This window comes from Protomyctophum bolini (genome assembly GCF_963924005.1).
Source record: "Protomyctophum bolini genome assembly, chromosome: 14".
NCBI lineage: Eukaryota > Metazoa > Chordata > Actinopteri > Myctophiformes > Myctophidae > Protomyctophum > Protomyctophum bolini.
This window is the reverse complement of record NC_137875.1, coordinates 32,706,993-32,722,663: the sequence shown is the minus strand read 5'-3', so window position 1 is coordinate 32,722,663 and position 15,671 is coordinate 32,706,993. Positions and strand designations below refer to the sequence as shown.

At 42.5% G+C, this 15,671-nt stretch overlaps 1 protein-coding gene across 1 annotated transcript; it reads left to right on the top strand.

The window, feature by feature from the left end:
- Nucleotides 1–754: 754 nt before the first annotated feature.
- dis3 (DIS3 exosome endoribonuclease and 3'-5' exoribonuclease) lies at nucleotides 755–14,805 on the top strand. The gene is made up of 21 exons (XM_080781583.1): nucleotides 755–1,154; nucleotides 2,302–2,459; nucleotides 3,003–3,199; nucleotides 3,520–3,593; nucleotides 3,922–4,089; nucleotides 5,296–5,466; nucleotides 5,701–5,814; nucleotides 6,042–6,179; nucleotides 6,324–6,470; nucleotides 6,568–6,684; nucleotides 6,863–6,964; nucleotides 7,300–7,364; nucleotides 7,513–7,597; nucleotides 7,795–7,922; nucleotides 8,948–9,034; nucleotides 10,044–10,200; nucleotides 12,242–12,456; nucleotides 12,693–12,861; nucleotides 13,024–13,182; nucleotides 13,573–13,695; nucleotides 14,142–14,805. The coding sequence occupies exons 1-21, from the start codon at nucleotides 930–932 to the stop codon at nucleotides 14,208–14,210; spliced, it is 2,868 nt and encodes a 955-aa protein (XP_080637709.1). The 5' UTR covers nucleotides 755–929; the 3' UTR covers nucleotides 14,211–14,805.
- Nucleotides 14,806–15,671: the final 866 nt, after the last annotated feature.

Genomic DNA, 15,671 nt, shown 5'->3' with positions numbered 1-15,671 from the left:
CACAACAGGTTGACAGCTATCAACAATGAGACCAACCAGTGTTGCCAGGTTTTGCGAAACAAGCAACCTGTTCCATTAAAACAAGCCCAAAAGAAGCATGAGCAAATTGAGCATTTTAAACCTTGACGTATCAGCTATTTGAAAAGAGAATGTAGATCCACTATGGTATAATTCGTAACTACAAATATTTATAAGAGGCTTTACCATAGAGGGCTTTACAGAAACTCGCATATAATAAGCAGACCTGGCAACACTGAATGAGAGACCAACAACGAGGCACAAAAGAGGGGAACCTAGGATAATCTCTGGCTACAGTGCCCTCTATAGTCAGTAGCATGCATATCAAACACGGGGTCAAATGGACTTTTTTATGTGTAAACTAATAATTATATAACAATTCCTCTAAAATTATATATAATGTATATAATATAATTATAATGCCCTGCAGAGACGGGAGGGGGCGAGCCTCTCTCAGTCTCAAATTAAATGTGCATTCACTGGCTGTATATATTAATGTAATACCACTCCTTACTGATAGGGGGAGAACTACACTAACGTCTTTGGTCCTCCTTCTCGTTCCTCTGTTGTGTTTTCAGTGAACACGTGGTAGGTAGATGGCCAACAAAACTCTATTTCAGAGTTCAAAATATAGTTCTTATATAACATTTTGTACGCGTATGTTTGTAGTTTTATTTCTTTGAACGTCACTCCAAGGCCGATATTAATTATACAGTAGAGACACTGGTGTCAGACCTTGCATTTGACGTTTTATGTCTCTATAATAAAAACTCTGGGAAAGTCGTATTGTTATCCCACCAGACCAGATAACACATGGGGTTTTCGAGCGAGTTGCTTCTGTGGATGCTGTTCATCGAATGTTTGGTGGGAAAAAAACATAAAAATACTTATTTTGATACTTTATTAGCATCATGCTGAAATCTAGAACGTTCGTGAAGAAGACCCGGTCGGGCGGGGTGATGAAGATAGTAAGAGAACATTACCTGAGAGATGATATTTGGTGCGGAAGTGAAGTTTGCACGGAATGTAAACAAGAGTCCACAGTGCTGCAGACTCAGAGAGATGCGTGCATTGAGAGCAACCTGTGTTCCTTCCCACACTATCTGCTTCCAGACACTAACGTAGTGTTGCATCAGGTAATGAATTAAACTCTCGAGAGTGTCGTGTTTAGACAGTGGCTGTGGTTCTCAAACCTTTTCTGGGCGCGTCGCGCGACTCTCCAAAATGATCATATTTGAACTGGGGCGGCTCCTGGGTAGCCCTGGTCCAGTGCTTAGTTCTTACAGCGAGTCTGGTCCAGAAACATGAGTGCCATGAATCCATGATGATTATCATCAGTGTATCCCACTATAGGCTGAGGAAGAAATGCCACTTGACAGTTTTCAAATTAGACTCATGGTTGCGCTACAACAGGCCAAGTTGCGTCTCACACACACACACACACGCACACGCACACGCACACACACGTTTGAATTGAATTGAATTGAATTATAGGCCCATTTAATCATATAATGCATTTGGATGGCAGATCTGCAAGTTCAGTGTCTTGAATTTTGTAACGATAAGAGGCATTACATTTTGTTTAGTCTCTCAAGACAGACTGTGGCGCTGTTTTTCCTTTGTTTTGTCAATGGGTACCCAGATTGCATTTTGTTCCACAGATAAATATTGTAAAAACGATTGCCTCTTTCTTATATTATTTTACAATTTGGCCAATGTTTGACGAGTATTGTTTGTTGCAGTTATAGTCTTCTTTTTTTAGGTATTAAAAAAGTCTTAAACGTCCTTAAATTGTCACTTCACTCAATGTCAGGTTGAGAACCACTGAGCTAGAACACAGCATTTATATGTGTTGTCTTTTCATTTAATTTCTGACTACATTCTGTGTAATTCAACCAATGTGAGAATGTTTTGTTCAGGACAGGAGGTTATATAAGTCCATCATCCGTGATAATAATTTGTGCATTGTTGCAGCAACATCCTCGTTGTTAACCACGTACAACCTGGCTTTATAGGAGAACATTTTCAGACATAAAAAAGACAATATCCACGGTGGTGAGTCTGTAATTTATATCCACGGCAGTGAGACTGCTATTTTAACTCTCTTAACACCACTGTACGACAAAGTATAAAATGGGGCTTTAGTGGTTAATTTATATAGACAAATTAACACATGATTTAACCCTGAGGATTTTGCTGTGTTAAGTGTGCAATGAACCATAGCCTTCCTTGATGATATTGCTGTATTATCTTATCAACCCATCTGCTCCCTGTCCCTTGTAGATCGACGTGCTGGAGGACCCTCTGATTCGTAACATCATCATCCTACAGATTGTGCTCCAGGAGGTCCGCCATCGCAGCCCGCCAGTCTATAAACGCCTAAAGGATATCATCCATGATGAAGAGAAACACGTCTATACGTTTACCAACGAACACCACAGGTAGAATAAATCAATGGGGGTTTTCTTTGACAAATGAAAACGAACTTAAATAGTCTATCTTTTCAAATTAACCCTAAAGGAAGCTAGACTAATTTAACATGATACAGACATGTCTGCAAGTACTAGACAGACACAAATCTGCGCTATGTAACTTTCCTGTTCTACCCCAGATATGAACCCTGGCCTCCTTAGCCCGGCATGGTCAGACTAATATCACTGCATAGATATTAGTCTGGAATATATGTAATCCTTTCTTGACCTTCAGATAAAAAATTGTGTCAAACCAGCAACAGGATTGGGTCATGTCTCACCTAGACACCAGATCTAAATATCTCTCTGGAAGAGAGGGAGGACCAACAAATACAACTGCCCCAATTGTTTGTAGTTATATTGTATCAACATACACTACCATGCATATTGGACAACATTAAAATGTATTCATCAAAAGTTTCATAGTGCCGCTTTAAGTGTGCTTGTCAGTACTTTATCTCCACTGTCATCATTTACTCTTTTTTTACCTTAAATATTTCCCCATTCTCCCAGAGATACATTCATTGAGCGTGAACCGGGGGAGAGCGCCAATGACCGCAACGACCGTGCCATCCGCGTGGCAACCAAATGGTACAGCCAGCACCTGAAGACCACCGAGACAGAGGAGGATGGGCTCAGGGTGGTCCTCATCACCAACGACCGAGCAAACAAGGAGAAGGCAGTGGAGGCTGGCCTTCTAGCCTACACATGTAGGTCGTCCCCCAGTGTATAACCAGTTTTATAGACGCAGCATGTCATCTCTTAGAAGAAGAAGAAATTCTATGTAGCACTGTTCATTTATTGTAAAAGAATGTAGAAAGTTTAGCATTGTGGAAATGCCTGCAAGTACACCTAAACAGCTTTTAAACAAACATATTTTAAGAAAAATGTCCTGTGAGTCAAGGGGGAACTTTAATTAGACTGTTGTTGAGTTGTTTTGTTTACATTTGTTAGTACAATTGTTCTTACACTGTATTGTAATACTGACTTCCTCTAAGTACTTTGTCAACTGTAACGTTTGCTCTCCCAGGTGAGGAGTATATCAAGAGTCTGATAGCCAACCCCGAGCTGGTGGATCGACTGGCGTTAACCAACGATGAAAAGGTTAATTGTCACAATGCTGCTTTGCTGTTCATTGTATTAACCAGGGCTGTATGATATGGACAACATTTCATATCCCAGTATTTATGTCAAATATTGCTATATATATACGATATTACCATTTACATTTCAAGTGTTGCAACATCGAACACTAACATACTCTCTACATCCCTAATACATCATACATCCCTAATCGAAATTAGGGATGGCGGGTTGAAAGTCATTAACAGAACATTTGAGTTATATAAGCTTTATACTGTAGGCTCACTCCCTCATTTTTGCTTTTCTCCCTTTATCCACCCACCTGTCTTCCCCTCTTCCATGTGTTCAGAATGAGATCGGGAGCAGCAAAGTGTTGTTCCCAGAGCATGTGCCTCTCTCCAGGATCCAAGCTGGCATCAAGAGTGGCACGTACCTCCAGGGCACATTCAGGGCCAGCAGGGATAACTACCTGGAGGCCAGTGTCTTCATCCAAGGAGAGGGGGAGGACAGCACTGAGGTGTGTGTGTGTGTGTGTGTGTGTGTGTTTGGGGGGGGGGGGGGGGGGTGTACCCCAGATCTTCTTAAGAATGGGTGAAATATAAGTATGTAATGGTGGAGTTAAGCCCAAACAGCACCAACGATTCACCATGCAACTCCTTGCAACATGCAACTACTCACAACCAGAATCACCAATGGCGGTTGCAAGGAGTTGCATTGGTGCGGATGACCTTAAAACTGTTTTGTCGCCACAACTCCAGGCTAGGTTATGGGTGACTAAATGGAAGTTAAATGAAAGTCCTATAGAATACTAACACTGACTAGTATTCCTGCATGTCACTCATTGAGTCTAATCCCTTGATGGCCCTACAATATTTAACGTCCAGGAAAATGTAAAAACTTAAGTAATTTAATAATCATTATTAGGGTACTTGGATGGAACAGAGGTAAACCAGTCTCTTTTGTACTAACAACTCCTAGGTTAGTCAGGGCGCCTGCTCTGTTCGGTGGAGAACTGAACTGAGAAGAATAGGCTCTTTGCATAAATAATTGTAGCCCCCAGGTTTCCAGAAGGTTGTTAAATATACCATTAACTGTTCATTTTGCCTTTGTTCAGTAGAAGATTTGAACCGGAAACATATGATACATTAACATAGTTTTTGTATGTATTCCTGACTCAAATCTTCTGCCAAGCCAAACAAAGCCGTGTGGAAAAAACAGGAAACGGGTATGCTACCTTCTGGAATCCCACAGCCATACACAGAGCGTATAGCATGTATCTCTGAATGCAGTATGGCCTCCCGGTGAAACTCCTCACTGGCAGGTGAACAGAAGCCACGTACTGTACAGTATCAGAGGAGACGGGCTCAGCACTCTCCCTAACAAACCAGCCATTAGAGGTCAGCAGGGAGTCGAGAGCTATTGGAAATGGACAGAATTACTAAAAAGGAGGAAAATATCTAAATAATTGAAGTTTCTTTTCTTTGTTATTAACCCATTTTGGGCGGGAACCCCTTTTGGTGTTGCATTATGTAATGCTTTAGCTATTGAAAAATAGCTATTTTTGAAGAATCGTGAAAAGTGACATGAAAGTGTTTGAGAACGACTGACATAGCTTTTTCAAGAAAACAGTCAGGATTTAGAAGACATTTGCAGAATCGTTCCCAGGTCAAAATGGGTTAATATTATTCTACTTGTTATTTGTATTCTTCCTTCTCTCAACCAGGTTCTCCTGCAGGGCCTTCAGAACCTAAACAGAGCGGTGTACCAGGATGTGGTTGCTGTGCAGTTGTTGCCCAGAGAGCAGTGGGTGGCGCCCTCCTCTGTGGTGCTGCAGGACGAGGGCAGCGCCAAGGACGACGATGACGCCGCCGGGGAGGATGGAGAGGAGAAGCCGGTGAGTCATGGCTCATCTATGCACCGTTGCACAAGGCCACAACAAGCGCACGTCGCAATCCTACAAGTTCTCAACGCGACGCATCCGTGATGCGCTGTGAGCTTCTATGTCTGCTGTTTGTCACTCAAATGTTTGATTCTGTTTGATTGTTACTGTCTTGAAAGGCAGATGTCTCTCCTCTTTCCAGCCCATTGTATTGATGTCCTTTCTGTTCCTGCGTTTGTTTTGGTGCAGCTGAAGTGCATAGTGCCTGAAGTAGCCAAGAAGCCCACAGGCAAGGTGGTTGGAATCATTAAGAGGAACTGGAGACCGTTCTGTGGCATGCTCAATGTCTCCCTTATCAAAGAGGTAACTAGGCTCCTTAACACATTCAAATTCACATACTAGAATGTACTGCACAGTGCATATCCTTGTAGTATCACACTGTAACATTTTTGGTGTAAATTTAACTGTGTAAAGATGTAACCAAAATTAACTCTTAAATCACTAGCCTTTTGCAGGAGCTCAAATAGTTAATGGAAAATGTAAACAAACCTGTTATGTCACCTTCTTACTTTGCTTCTCTTCATTTTTAGTCAACACGGCACCTTTTCACGCCAGCAGACCGCCGTATCCCCAGGATCCGCATTGAGACGCGTCAAGCTGCCGCACTTGTAGGCCAAAGGATCATGGTGGCCATCGATGGCTGGCCTAAAAACTCCAGATACCCCAATGTAAATATACATTGATGCCGCATAACGGGGGCAGGAACTAGTGAACATCTAATGCAAACACGCAGCGACTTAAATGTATCCCATAGAGATGGTCTGATATGTTGCAAGCCGACTTGTGAACCGCTTTCTCGTCCCCGCTCTCAGGGTCATTTTGTACGTAGTCTGGGCTGCGCCGGGGACAAGGAGACGGAGACAGAGGTGCTGTTGCTGGAGCATGATGTCCCACACCAGGCCTTCTCCCAGGCCGTGCTTAGCTTCCTCCCCACAATGCCTTGGAACATCACGCCAGAGGTAACAGGATGGTTCCTATACGAATAATGGTGCTGCTGACGTTCACTTGTGTGGTGCTCACTGTGTGTGTGTGTGTGTGTGTGTGTGTGTGGGGCAGGACATGGCTGTGAGAGAGGACCTGAGGCACCTGACGGTGTGCAGTGTGGACCCTCCAGGATGTACAGACATAGATGACGCCCTACATTGTAGGACGCTGGACAACGGAAACCTGGAGGTGTGTACAGACTACACACACACACACACACACACACACACACACACACACACACACACGCTCATAGAAGAGCAGCCACATTGAACTGTGGTAATGCATACTCATCTGGCATACATGAATAATGCCTTTGCATTTCACATGAGTTTTTTGACAGCGTGTCCACCCTTGCTTGCTGTAGGTTGGGGTCCACATTGCTGACGTCAGTCACTTCATCAGACCAGGCAACGCAATGGACAAAGAGGCTGCCAATCGAGGGACCACTGTTTACCTATGTGGCAGGGTGAGGAGAAACATATATCATATAAAGAAAGAAAAAACAGGTGCGCTTCCTCTGAAAACTGCCCTTTGTTTAAGGCAGTGGGTGCTCAGCTTTGAAAATAACTGAACTCATAAACCAACTGAATGGAAAAAGCGGCACTCTGACAAGCCTGCAAGATCCGCTCAGATGGAATTTCTCATATTTATTTGAGAACGCTGACGCGTTTTGGCAGTATCCTTCTTCAGAGCAGACTAGAAAGTCTGAGTAATGAATTATGAGAATATGATATCTCAGTCAGTGGTTTTTAAGTGTATGATTATTTTGTGATGATTGTGTGTGTTTGCTGTGTCCACCAGAGAATAGACATGGTTCCTGAGTTACTCAGCTCCAATCTGTGTTCTCTACGCTCCAATGTGGAGAGGTGAGGACTCTATGCATGCACAGTCTCACACACACACACACACACACACACACACACACACACACACACACAGATAATAGTTTAGTTGTACAGACCCCTCAATGTTAAATGTTCTTTGAATGAAAAAGATTCTCTCACTTCTCCCCAGACTGTCCTTCTCCTGTATCTGGGAGATGAACCAGAATTCTGAAATTCTGAAGACCAGGTTTACAAAGAGTGTCATTAACTCCAAGGTAGATGATACACACACACACACACACACACACACGCACGCATGCACACACTGCTGCAGGTGCTTCTACAAACCAGCTTTCATTAAGTTTCTAAGCCAAAAACTGTAGTGACGAATTTAATTGTTCCGAGATATTCTTTGCTTTTCTATTGAATATTCATAAAGAATGTTTTCCCATTCGCGTCTGATGTGGTCCAGGCATCTCTGACTTACGCCGAAGCCCAGATGAGGATAGACGATGGGACCATGAATGATGACATTACTAAAAGCCTGCGAGGCCTCATCAAACTGTCCAAGATCCTCAAGCAGAAGAGGATTGACAATGGGTGAGACATTTTTTTTTTTTTTTTTTAGATTTGTTTTGGGGCTTTTTATGCCTTTATTGACAGTGAACAGTAGACAGACAGGAAAGGGGGAGAGAGATGGGGAGTGACACGTGGCAAAGGCCGTCAGGCAGCCTAGGTGCCCAGACGGTTAAGCTAACTGTCAACAATGACTTAAGACTGCACAAAAAGGTAGCTGAGATCTCTACCTACTGATACACATGGGGACTTATAAATGCGAGGCTTGAACACAACAAATTCACACCCACTGCTTTGGGAAAACCAATCATATCACATTCACCACCCTAAAGACTTTGCTCCATATTTCGGACACGCTTCACACGCGGCACACACAGCTTGCCCCATATACAAGGTGGTCTCCAGTGAACTCTGGAGAAGTTTATTAGGACATATACGAATAATGTTTGAATTTGTTTGGGTGGAAGATGAAACCTTCACTACCATGTCGATTTAGTAATGCAATATGCTTCTAATATCTTCACAAAGGCAGTTATTATTTATATACATTTTGATCTTAAAGTTGCATGTATATCTGTAAATCTTATACATACATCTGCGCAAAAATGTGCACATTGTCTGGTTTTCCACAGATAGAAATGTGACAACGTAGCGCATAAATTGGCTACAACTTATAATATATTACAAGTCAAACCAGTGCAACAAGAAACAATGTATCAAAGGCACATTCTGGAACGGGGAATCAGACTATTAGTTTTTTCATATACTGTACGTAGATCACTATAAATATATTAAATCATATATTAAAATATTCATATATATTTTAATCATATATTAAAATAAATATATTACTATCTTAATAAAAGAATGCCTCAACTGCCAGGAGGGAATCCAATTTTTAAGATTTACTGTAACCTTTAACTTGCTCTACAGTCAATATTTTGATGAGAAGCAGGGTCTGTAGAACAGAGATCCATTTGTCGTTGTTTAGAGAGAACTCCACACGGTGACATTCAAAGACAACGTGTTGTGATTCTGTTTTGTTTCAGTGCATTGACCCTGTCATCTGTAGAGGTCCGTTTCCACATGGACAGTGAAACCCACGACCCCATTGACCTCCAGACCAAAGAGCTCATGTAGGTGGACAGGACAGTCATGCTGCAGCATCCTTGTTGAACTGCCACAAACCTTGTTTAATTTCTCCTTATCTCACATACAGTACACTACTCATATTTCTCCTTATCTCACATACAGTACACTACTCATATTTCTCCTTATCTCACATACAGTACACTACTCACATTTCTCCTTATCTCACATACAGTACACTACTCATATTTCTCCTTATCTCACATACAGTACACTACTCACATTTCTCCTTATCTCACATACAGTACACTACTCATATTTCTCCTTATCTCACATACAGTACACTACTCACATTTGTCCTTATCTCACATACAGTACACTACTCACATTTCTCCTTATCTCACATACAGTACACTACTCATATTTCTCCTTATCTCACATACAGTACACTACTCACATTTCTCCTTATCTCACATACAGTACACTACTCACAAATTTGCCAAGTATACTTTATCGTACGACAAATAGCTTGTAAGATGTACTTCTGTAGAGCTTTTATTTTGAATGAGACAAATACACGACCCCTGAACCGGAAGTAAAACCGTCTCGGCTATTTTAGCCCATGATCTTTTTATAAGTTACCCGAGGCATGCATTTTGGAACCGCGACAGGCAACGCTTTAGTTATGAGCCATGAACATCGCTGTTTTGATCAAAAACTCAATCTGGGTTTTACATTTTCAGTTAACATTGAAGTGAATGGCGGGGAACTTTTTCACTGACGGACCATTTTCGTTTACCGATTGCCTAGCAAACGAGGGTTATTCAGACGGTAGCAACGAGTACGAGATGTAACATGAGAATCTCGTCTTTGGCAATATGAACAAAGGCGAGATTCTCGGGAAATCTCATCATTGGCACAGAATTTAATTTAAAAAAAGACATATTCGAAGTAGGGACTTCTAGGTTAAAAGTGGTTCAAATTAAAAAAAAAAAAACTAATTTATTTTTTATCTCACCAATGATGTTAAAAAAAATCTCTTCTCTTGGTTGGCAGGGAGACTAACTCCATGGTGGAAGAATTCATGTTGTTGGCCAATATTTCTGTGGCCCAGAAAATCTACGATGAATTCTCCGAGTGCGCCCTGCTCAGGAAGCATCCTGCACCGCCTCCGTCAAATTACGACATCCTCACCAAGGCCGCTGCATCCAAGGTACGCACAGATCGTTGGGTCACAGTCCTTTACTCTAAAGGAAGATGTTTGGTGTTCAACTTAGGCAGGGATAAATTCCCTGCCGCAAAAGTGGAAGCGGGTTTGCATGTTCAACAGTGCCTCAAGCACAAGGGAGACCTCATTAGCATTGACCGGGACTATACACATGGGGGAATCGAATGTGTCAATTCGGGGTCAAAACGGAGTCTAATAACGGCATAGCTTCCTTGTTGACATTTGGAGGCCATGCTTGAGCCATGTGGAACTCCATATTAGGGCAAAACATGCTTAATAGAAGACAAGGCCATCTGGAAGAGGATCTCTTTGTTAGTTTTGTTCTTTTTGAGATATATACAACTTAACAATGGAAGTCAATGGTGGTCGGTTCAGGCTGAAACCTTGCTTAACGTGGTGTCATGTCAGAGATTGACTGGCCACATGAAGCCCTGCTGTTGTTATACCCGGTCTTGCTTTTTGTGAATTCATAATATCAGAAAGACGTGATGTCCCTCCGGGGTATTGCCAGTCTGTAGCCAGCCATTTATGTACTGTATATCCTCAATTCCATATTTGGGCAAGACTAACTAATCAATATTATGACATCAAAGAAGCCATTCCGTTATTAGACCCCGCCTTGTTTTGACTGAAAGTATATGTCCCACAGAGCACTGTTTGGGGATGAGGCGGTTTTCAAACCTTTTCATTTCAAGGACCAAGCCATGAACCCCCGTCAGAATTACAGATCTGTACAGGTCCATTTGGTTGGACTATCAACAACTTAGCTGGGGACCGACCCCCTGAACGCCCCTCAAGGGTCCCTGGGGTGCCCCAGATCACGCTGGTCCATTGGTTCCATTTGTACACACTCGGGGCCAATGGTAGCCTGGCATGGCCAGACTAATATCACTGCGTTGCAATGGTAGATTAGATTTGTCTGGTTTCCAGGCTATCAAAATGGAACCTAGATGGTTTCTGTTGTTCAGGATTGGGAGCACTCTGATTGAGGCGGACTGCTGTCTTCTCTTTTCAAAGTGTTCCTGCACACAGGACAGGTGTCATGCATTTCCAGCCAGGGCACTATGCAGTCTGAGTGGAAGACGTGGTTACAAGGCAGCTGTCTGACTGCCTCGCCCACCGCAAAGTCCTCCTTACACAACGGACACTCCGTCTCGCCGTCTGCTTGTTCCTGAGAGATGTTAACTATCGGGAGAGAGGAGATATTTTCCTTTTCTGCTGGCGGAGGACCGGCAGGCTCAAACTGCTCAAACAGCTGTGTTAAGACATTGTCTAGCTCTCCATGTCCCCACACATAGTTGCTTGGATGAGAGTGAAGCCCCGTTACGTCCTCTATGAAACTCGATTCACACGAGGGACAGATATGTTCTGGGAGCCTGGGGTTAATGTCTTTCTCACAGGAGTGGCAGTGGAAGTGTTTCCGGGAAGCTGGCTCTGCAGACTCCATCTTAAACCTTAGCTTGTAATGTCACAATTCCTCAAAAGACCTACCTGATGCTGGCAATATAGGCCTAAGCCTGCCTTTTATCTTGGGTGTGACGTCACACTGACTACTTAGCACAACATGTTGCACCAAATATGTACGTTCTACAGTACATGACACCGCACGCAACAAAGTATACATTTTGCGTTACGCTGTCTACAATATTTATTGACAACAAAGCATATGCACAAAACAACTGATTGCACACGATCATGGAATTTATAATAAATTAAATAATTGCGATTAACAATTTAATTGTGCTTTTGACATCAGAACAGTCAGAAAAGTTTGATTTCGGTGTGCATTTTATGCTTTGTGAAAAAACAGGGCAGATATAACTAATCCTGCTTACGATTATCTAAAATAAACGTGATTGGGCAACTACAATATATAATACTTATGGCCTAATAATCACAAAGCGGCTGGCAGCACCTTTCTTTCAACAGGCAATGGTCAAGCTTTTAAAAAGGCAGCAGCTGGAAAACACAAACTCATTGTTGACTGTGGTGGTTCTGATCGGGTTGACACTTGTGTTCCTCACAGGGCCTGGAGATCCATACAGACTCGGCGAAGGCGCTGGCTGACTCTCTGAATGTGTCCACGGTGGCCGGTTTCCCTTATTTCAACACGCTGCTGCGCATCCTGGCCACCCGCTGCATGATGCAAGCTGTGTACTTCTGCTCGGGCATGGACAGCGACTTCCGCCACTACGGCCTGGCCTCTCCCATATACACACACTTCACCTCACCCATTAGAAGGTAGCATTTTGGTTGGGAGTCGGTACACACATTTTTTTATTTATAATTTCCCCCCAAATAAGTATAATGTGGTTAATAATGGTATTTCTCTACTTTCCCTACGGCCTCCTATTCAAATCTCTCCTCCCCTCGGCCTCCTGCCACGATTTCCCCATCCTTCCCCTCCCCTTTTCCCTCTTTCTCCTTTACACTCCATTCACCCACTTCCTCCCTCTCCCATCTTGTTTCGTTTGTAGATACTCAGATATTATAGTCCATCGTCTACTGGCAGTGTCTATAGCAGCAGACAGCACCTACCCAGACCTGATGGACAAACACAAGCAGTCTGCCCTCTCCAACAACCTCAACTACAGACACAAGATGGCTCAGTATGCACAGAGGGCGTCCGTGGCCTTCCATACACAAGTGAGAATGCGCATGAAAGCTTGACAGTGGTTCGAATCCCAATCCCTGACCACCTTTGCTGCGTGTCTTCCCCCTATCAATAATTTGTTTATTTTGAGGTATGGTCTGCCTGCCTTCAGCAACAACTCCAGACTCACCATAATGCACGCTCTGGTTTCCTAGTTGTTCTTTAAGAGCCGAGGCATCCTGAACGAGGATGGCTATGTCCTGTTTGTGAGGAAGAACGCCATCATTGTCCTCATCCCAAAGTTTGGCCTGGAAGGAACCGTGTTCTTTGATGGCAAGGACAAGACTGGCCCAAAACTTACTTTTGTTGAAGAGGTACAGTATTATACCCCCCCCCCCCCCCCCTACTAAATAACAATGTCACATTCAATTGTTAATTTGCACTGGTAGCCATTAGTTTGTTTTTCAATAACTAAAACCTTACTCTATAGAGGATATGTGCGTGACATCGTCGTCATACCCAGAAGTTATGTGGAAACACCTAGTGAGTGGCAAAAAAACGTTCTGGCCTTGACAGCCCGTACAACCAAACAGAAAAGTCCTATCTGATTGCAGTAACAATGTTAAATGCACTGTGCCATTCACTTTATGCATGCGCATTGCACATATCCTCTATTGAGATTTGTAGTCTAGGATAGGAATGGAAGATGTGCTGGTAGCGGGTACTGATCTGCTCACGGCCCATCTGTGTTTGTCTCCTTGTAGGTCCCTACCCTGACAGTAGATCAGCACATCTTCCACATTTTTGACAAGGTGAAGGTGACGATCAGTCTAGATGACTCCAACGTTCAGCACCAGAAGATCCGCATGTCCCTGATTGAACCTGTGGTAAGGACATGCTGGCAGGGCTGGCTCAACCCACTGTCACTACAAAGTTCAACATTTATTTAGAGATTGGTTCTGGCCCTACTTCCTCAAGATAATGATTTGTATTCTTTTTACGAACGGTACACTCAACCATAATGGTTGCTTCTCGGATATACTGTATTTTCATTTTTAATGGCGTGATACTTTCTTAAAAAGGGTCAATGTGTAAAATAGGGCTTACTGTGACTTATTCTTAATCATTTGCTATATTTCTGTTGGCGCAGACTGGGGCATGATCCCCTTTGACTGAATCTCCCGACCCCATACTTTTAGGGCCAACAAAACCTTACTGGAATTCTTACTTGATTTGAACCGATTTGCACTCAATATCAGGCTTTCTTAGGAAAAAAAGACCATGTAAAACTAACTGGAGCTCACCTTGTTTCTTCTCTTTTTTTTTGTTCTAGATTCCTGGTGTTAGCGTCCCAGCCCCAGAGGTTCAACCACAGGCCAAGAAACCTAAACTGGACCGCTGACACAGAAAGCAGTACCCCCTAATGTTCATCTACACAGTATATATATATGGAGGTTTTATTTTTAGAACAGACTGGTTCATAGCAGGCATCTGTGATATTTTTTATTTTATTTTACAATATAGTGATGATGTACTGCCATTTTTCATGGCCAAACAATCAGTAGTACCATGCTAGACCGAATGGGTATGGTGCTGGATTAAAAAGCTCATCTATTAGAAAGATAACATCCACACCACAGATTTTTTTTTTTTTTAAAGCACCAAGGCTCTTACTTCCTCAGACTTCTTTTGAATCAGTGCTTATACAGTATATATGCACCATGTGACACAGCAGACCTGTTACAAATCTTATATACATGTTACATTGAGACTCTTTAACAGAAGCTTTAGTACTCAGTCACTATAATAAGTCATGGCAAATGGGAGCTCACCTGATGTGCAGATTTTATCTTTTCTACTTGGTTCATAGACTAGGACCAACATCTCCAATGTATTGTGCATGGACTTGTACACTTGTATCCCATTTTATTTTCCATTGAGTGTTCGCTTCATACAAGTTGTTGGCCAACTCAACCATAAATTTGTTTTATCCATAACTGTTGCTCTCTTGCCTTTGTGTCCATGCTTCTGATTGTTTGCCCAGTACAATCCATAATGGAGTAATTGAAACGGTTGAACGAAAAGGGACTTTCGGCTGCGTACGCTCATAAAAACACAATTTGTATTTTGTAATGGCGATTTTTCTTTTGTCTACGGTTCCCCTGAAACATTTGAGGATTTATGGAGAAAGCCATGCAAGCACCGTTTCGTGAGAGATTGATTGGATTAGTTGTCGAAGTACAGTGTTCCAATGGTAAGTCTTAAGTTAAGATTTATCAATAAAGTAGTATTCATAGTGTTGGATGTTGTTTAACTTTATGTTCACTACTTGAATAATTGAATAGTTAATAGCCGGGGGAGCCAGCACAATATTTTTGATAGGACCTGTGATGTCATGATTTTTCTATTCACTTGGTCATTAAAGTCCACAATGAGAAGTCTGCTCAGCCGGAAATATCGCGAAAATAAGTTATGGCTATTTTTGTATACCCCACCATAGACAACCAATATAAGGCAAAATGTCGTCATACTTTAAGTAGCATGTGACATGTCAAACAACTTTTCATGATTCTGAATCCATTCCAAGCATTAGTTTTGCACAAAAAACACTCCTTGGCCTAAAAACGGAAACCATTGTAAAATTGCTTCTGGAAAATAAAAGAACACATCATTGCCTGTTGCGTTTCGATGTACACTGCACTTTTATAGTTGTCTAAAGAGCACAAAGTATGTATGTATGTAAAGTATCGCATTCGCAAGACTGCCGATTTCTGCCGAGATTTGTCACCCATGCCATGAGTGCCGTAGGGATGCCGCCGAATAATCGATTTTTCGATTGTGTTGCCGTCCCCAAAATCGATTC

Bases quoted from the DNA above. Each gene is read 5' to 3' on its own strand.
- dis3 (XM_080781583.1), top strand. From the start codon at position 930: ATGCTGAAATCTAGAACGTTCGTGAAGAAGACCCGGTCGGGCGGGGTG. The intron at 4,090-5,295 runs GTGTGTGTGTGT...TCTCTCAACCAG, and splicing joins AGGGGGAGGACAGCACTGAG to GTTCTCCTGCAGGGCCTTCA. The intron at 5,815-6,041 runs GTAACTAGGCTC...CTTCATTTTTAG, and splicing joins ATGTCTCCCTTATCAAAGAG to TCAACACGGCACCTTTTCAC.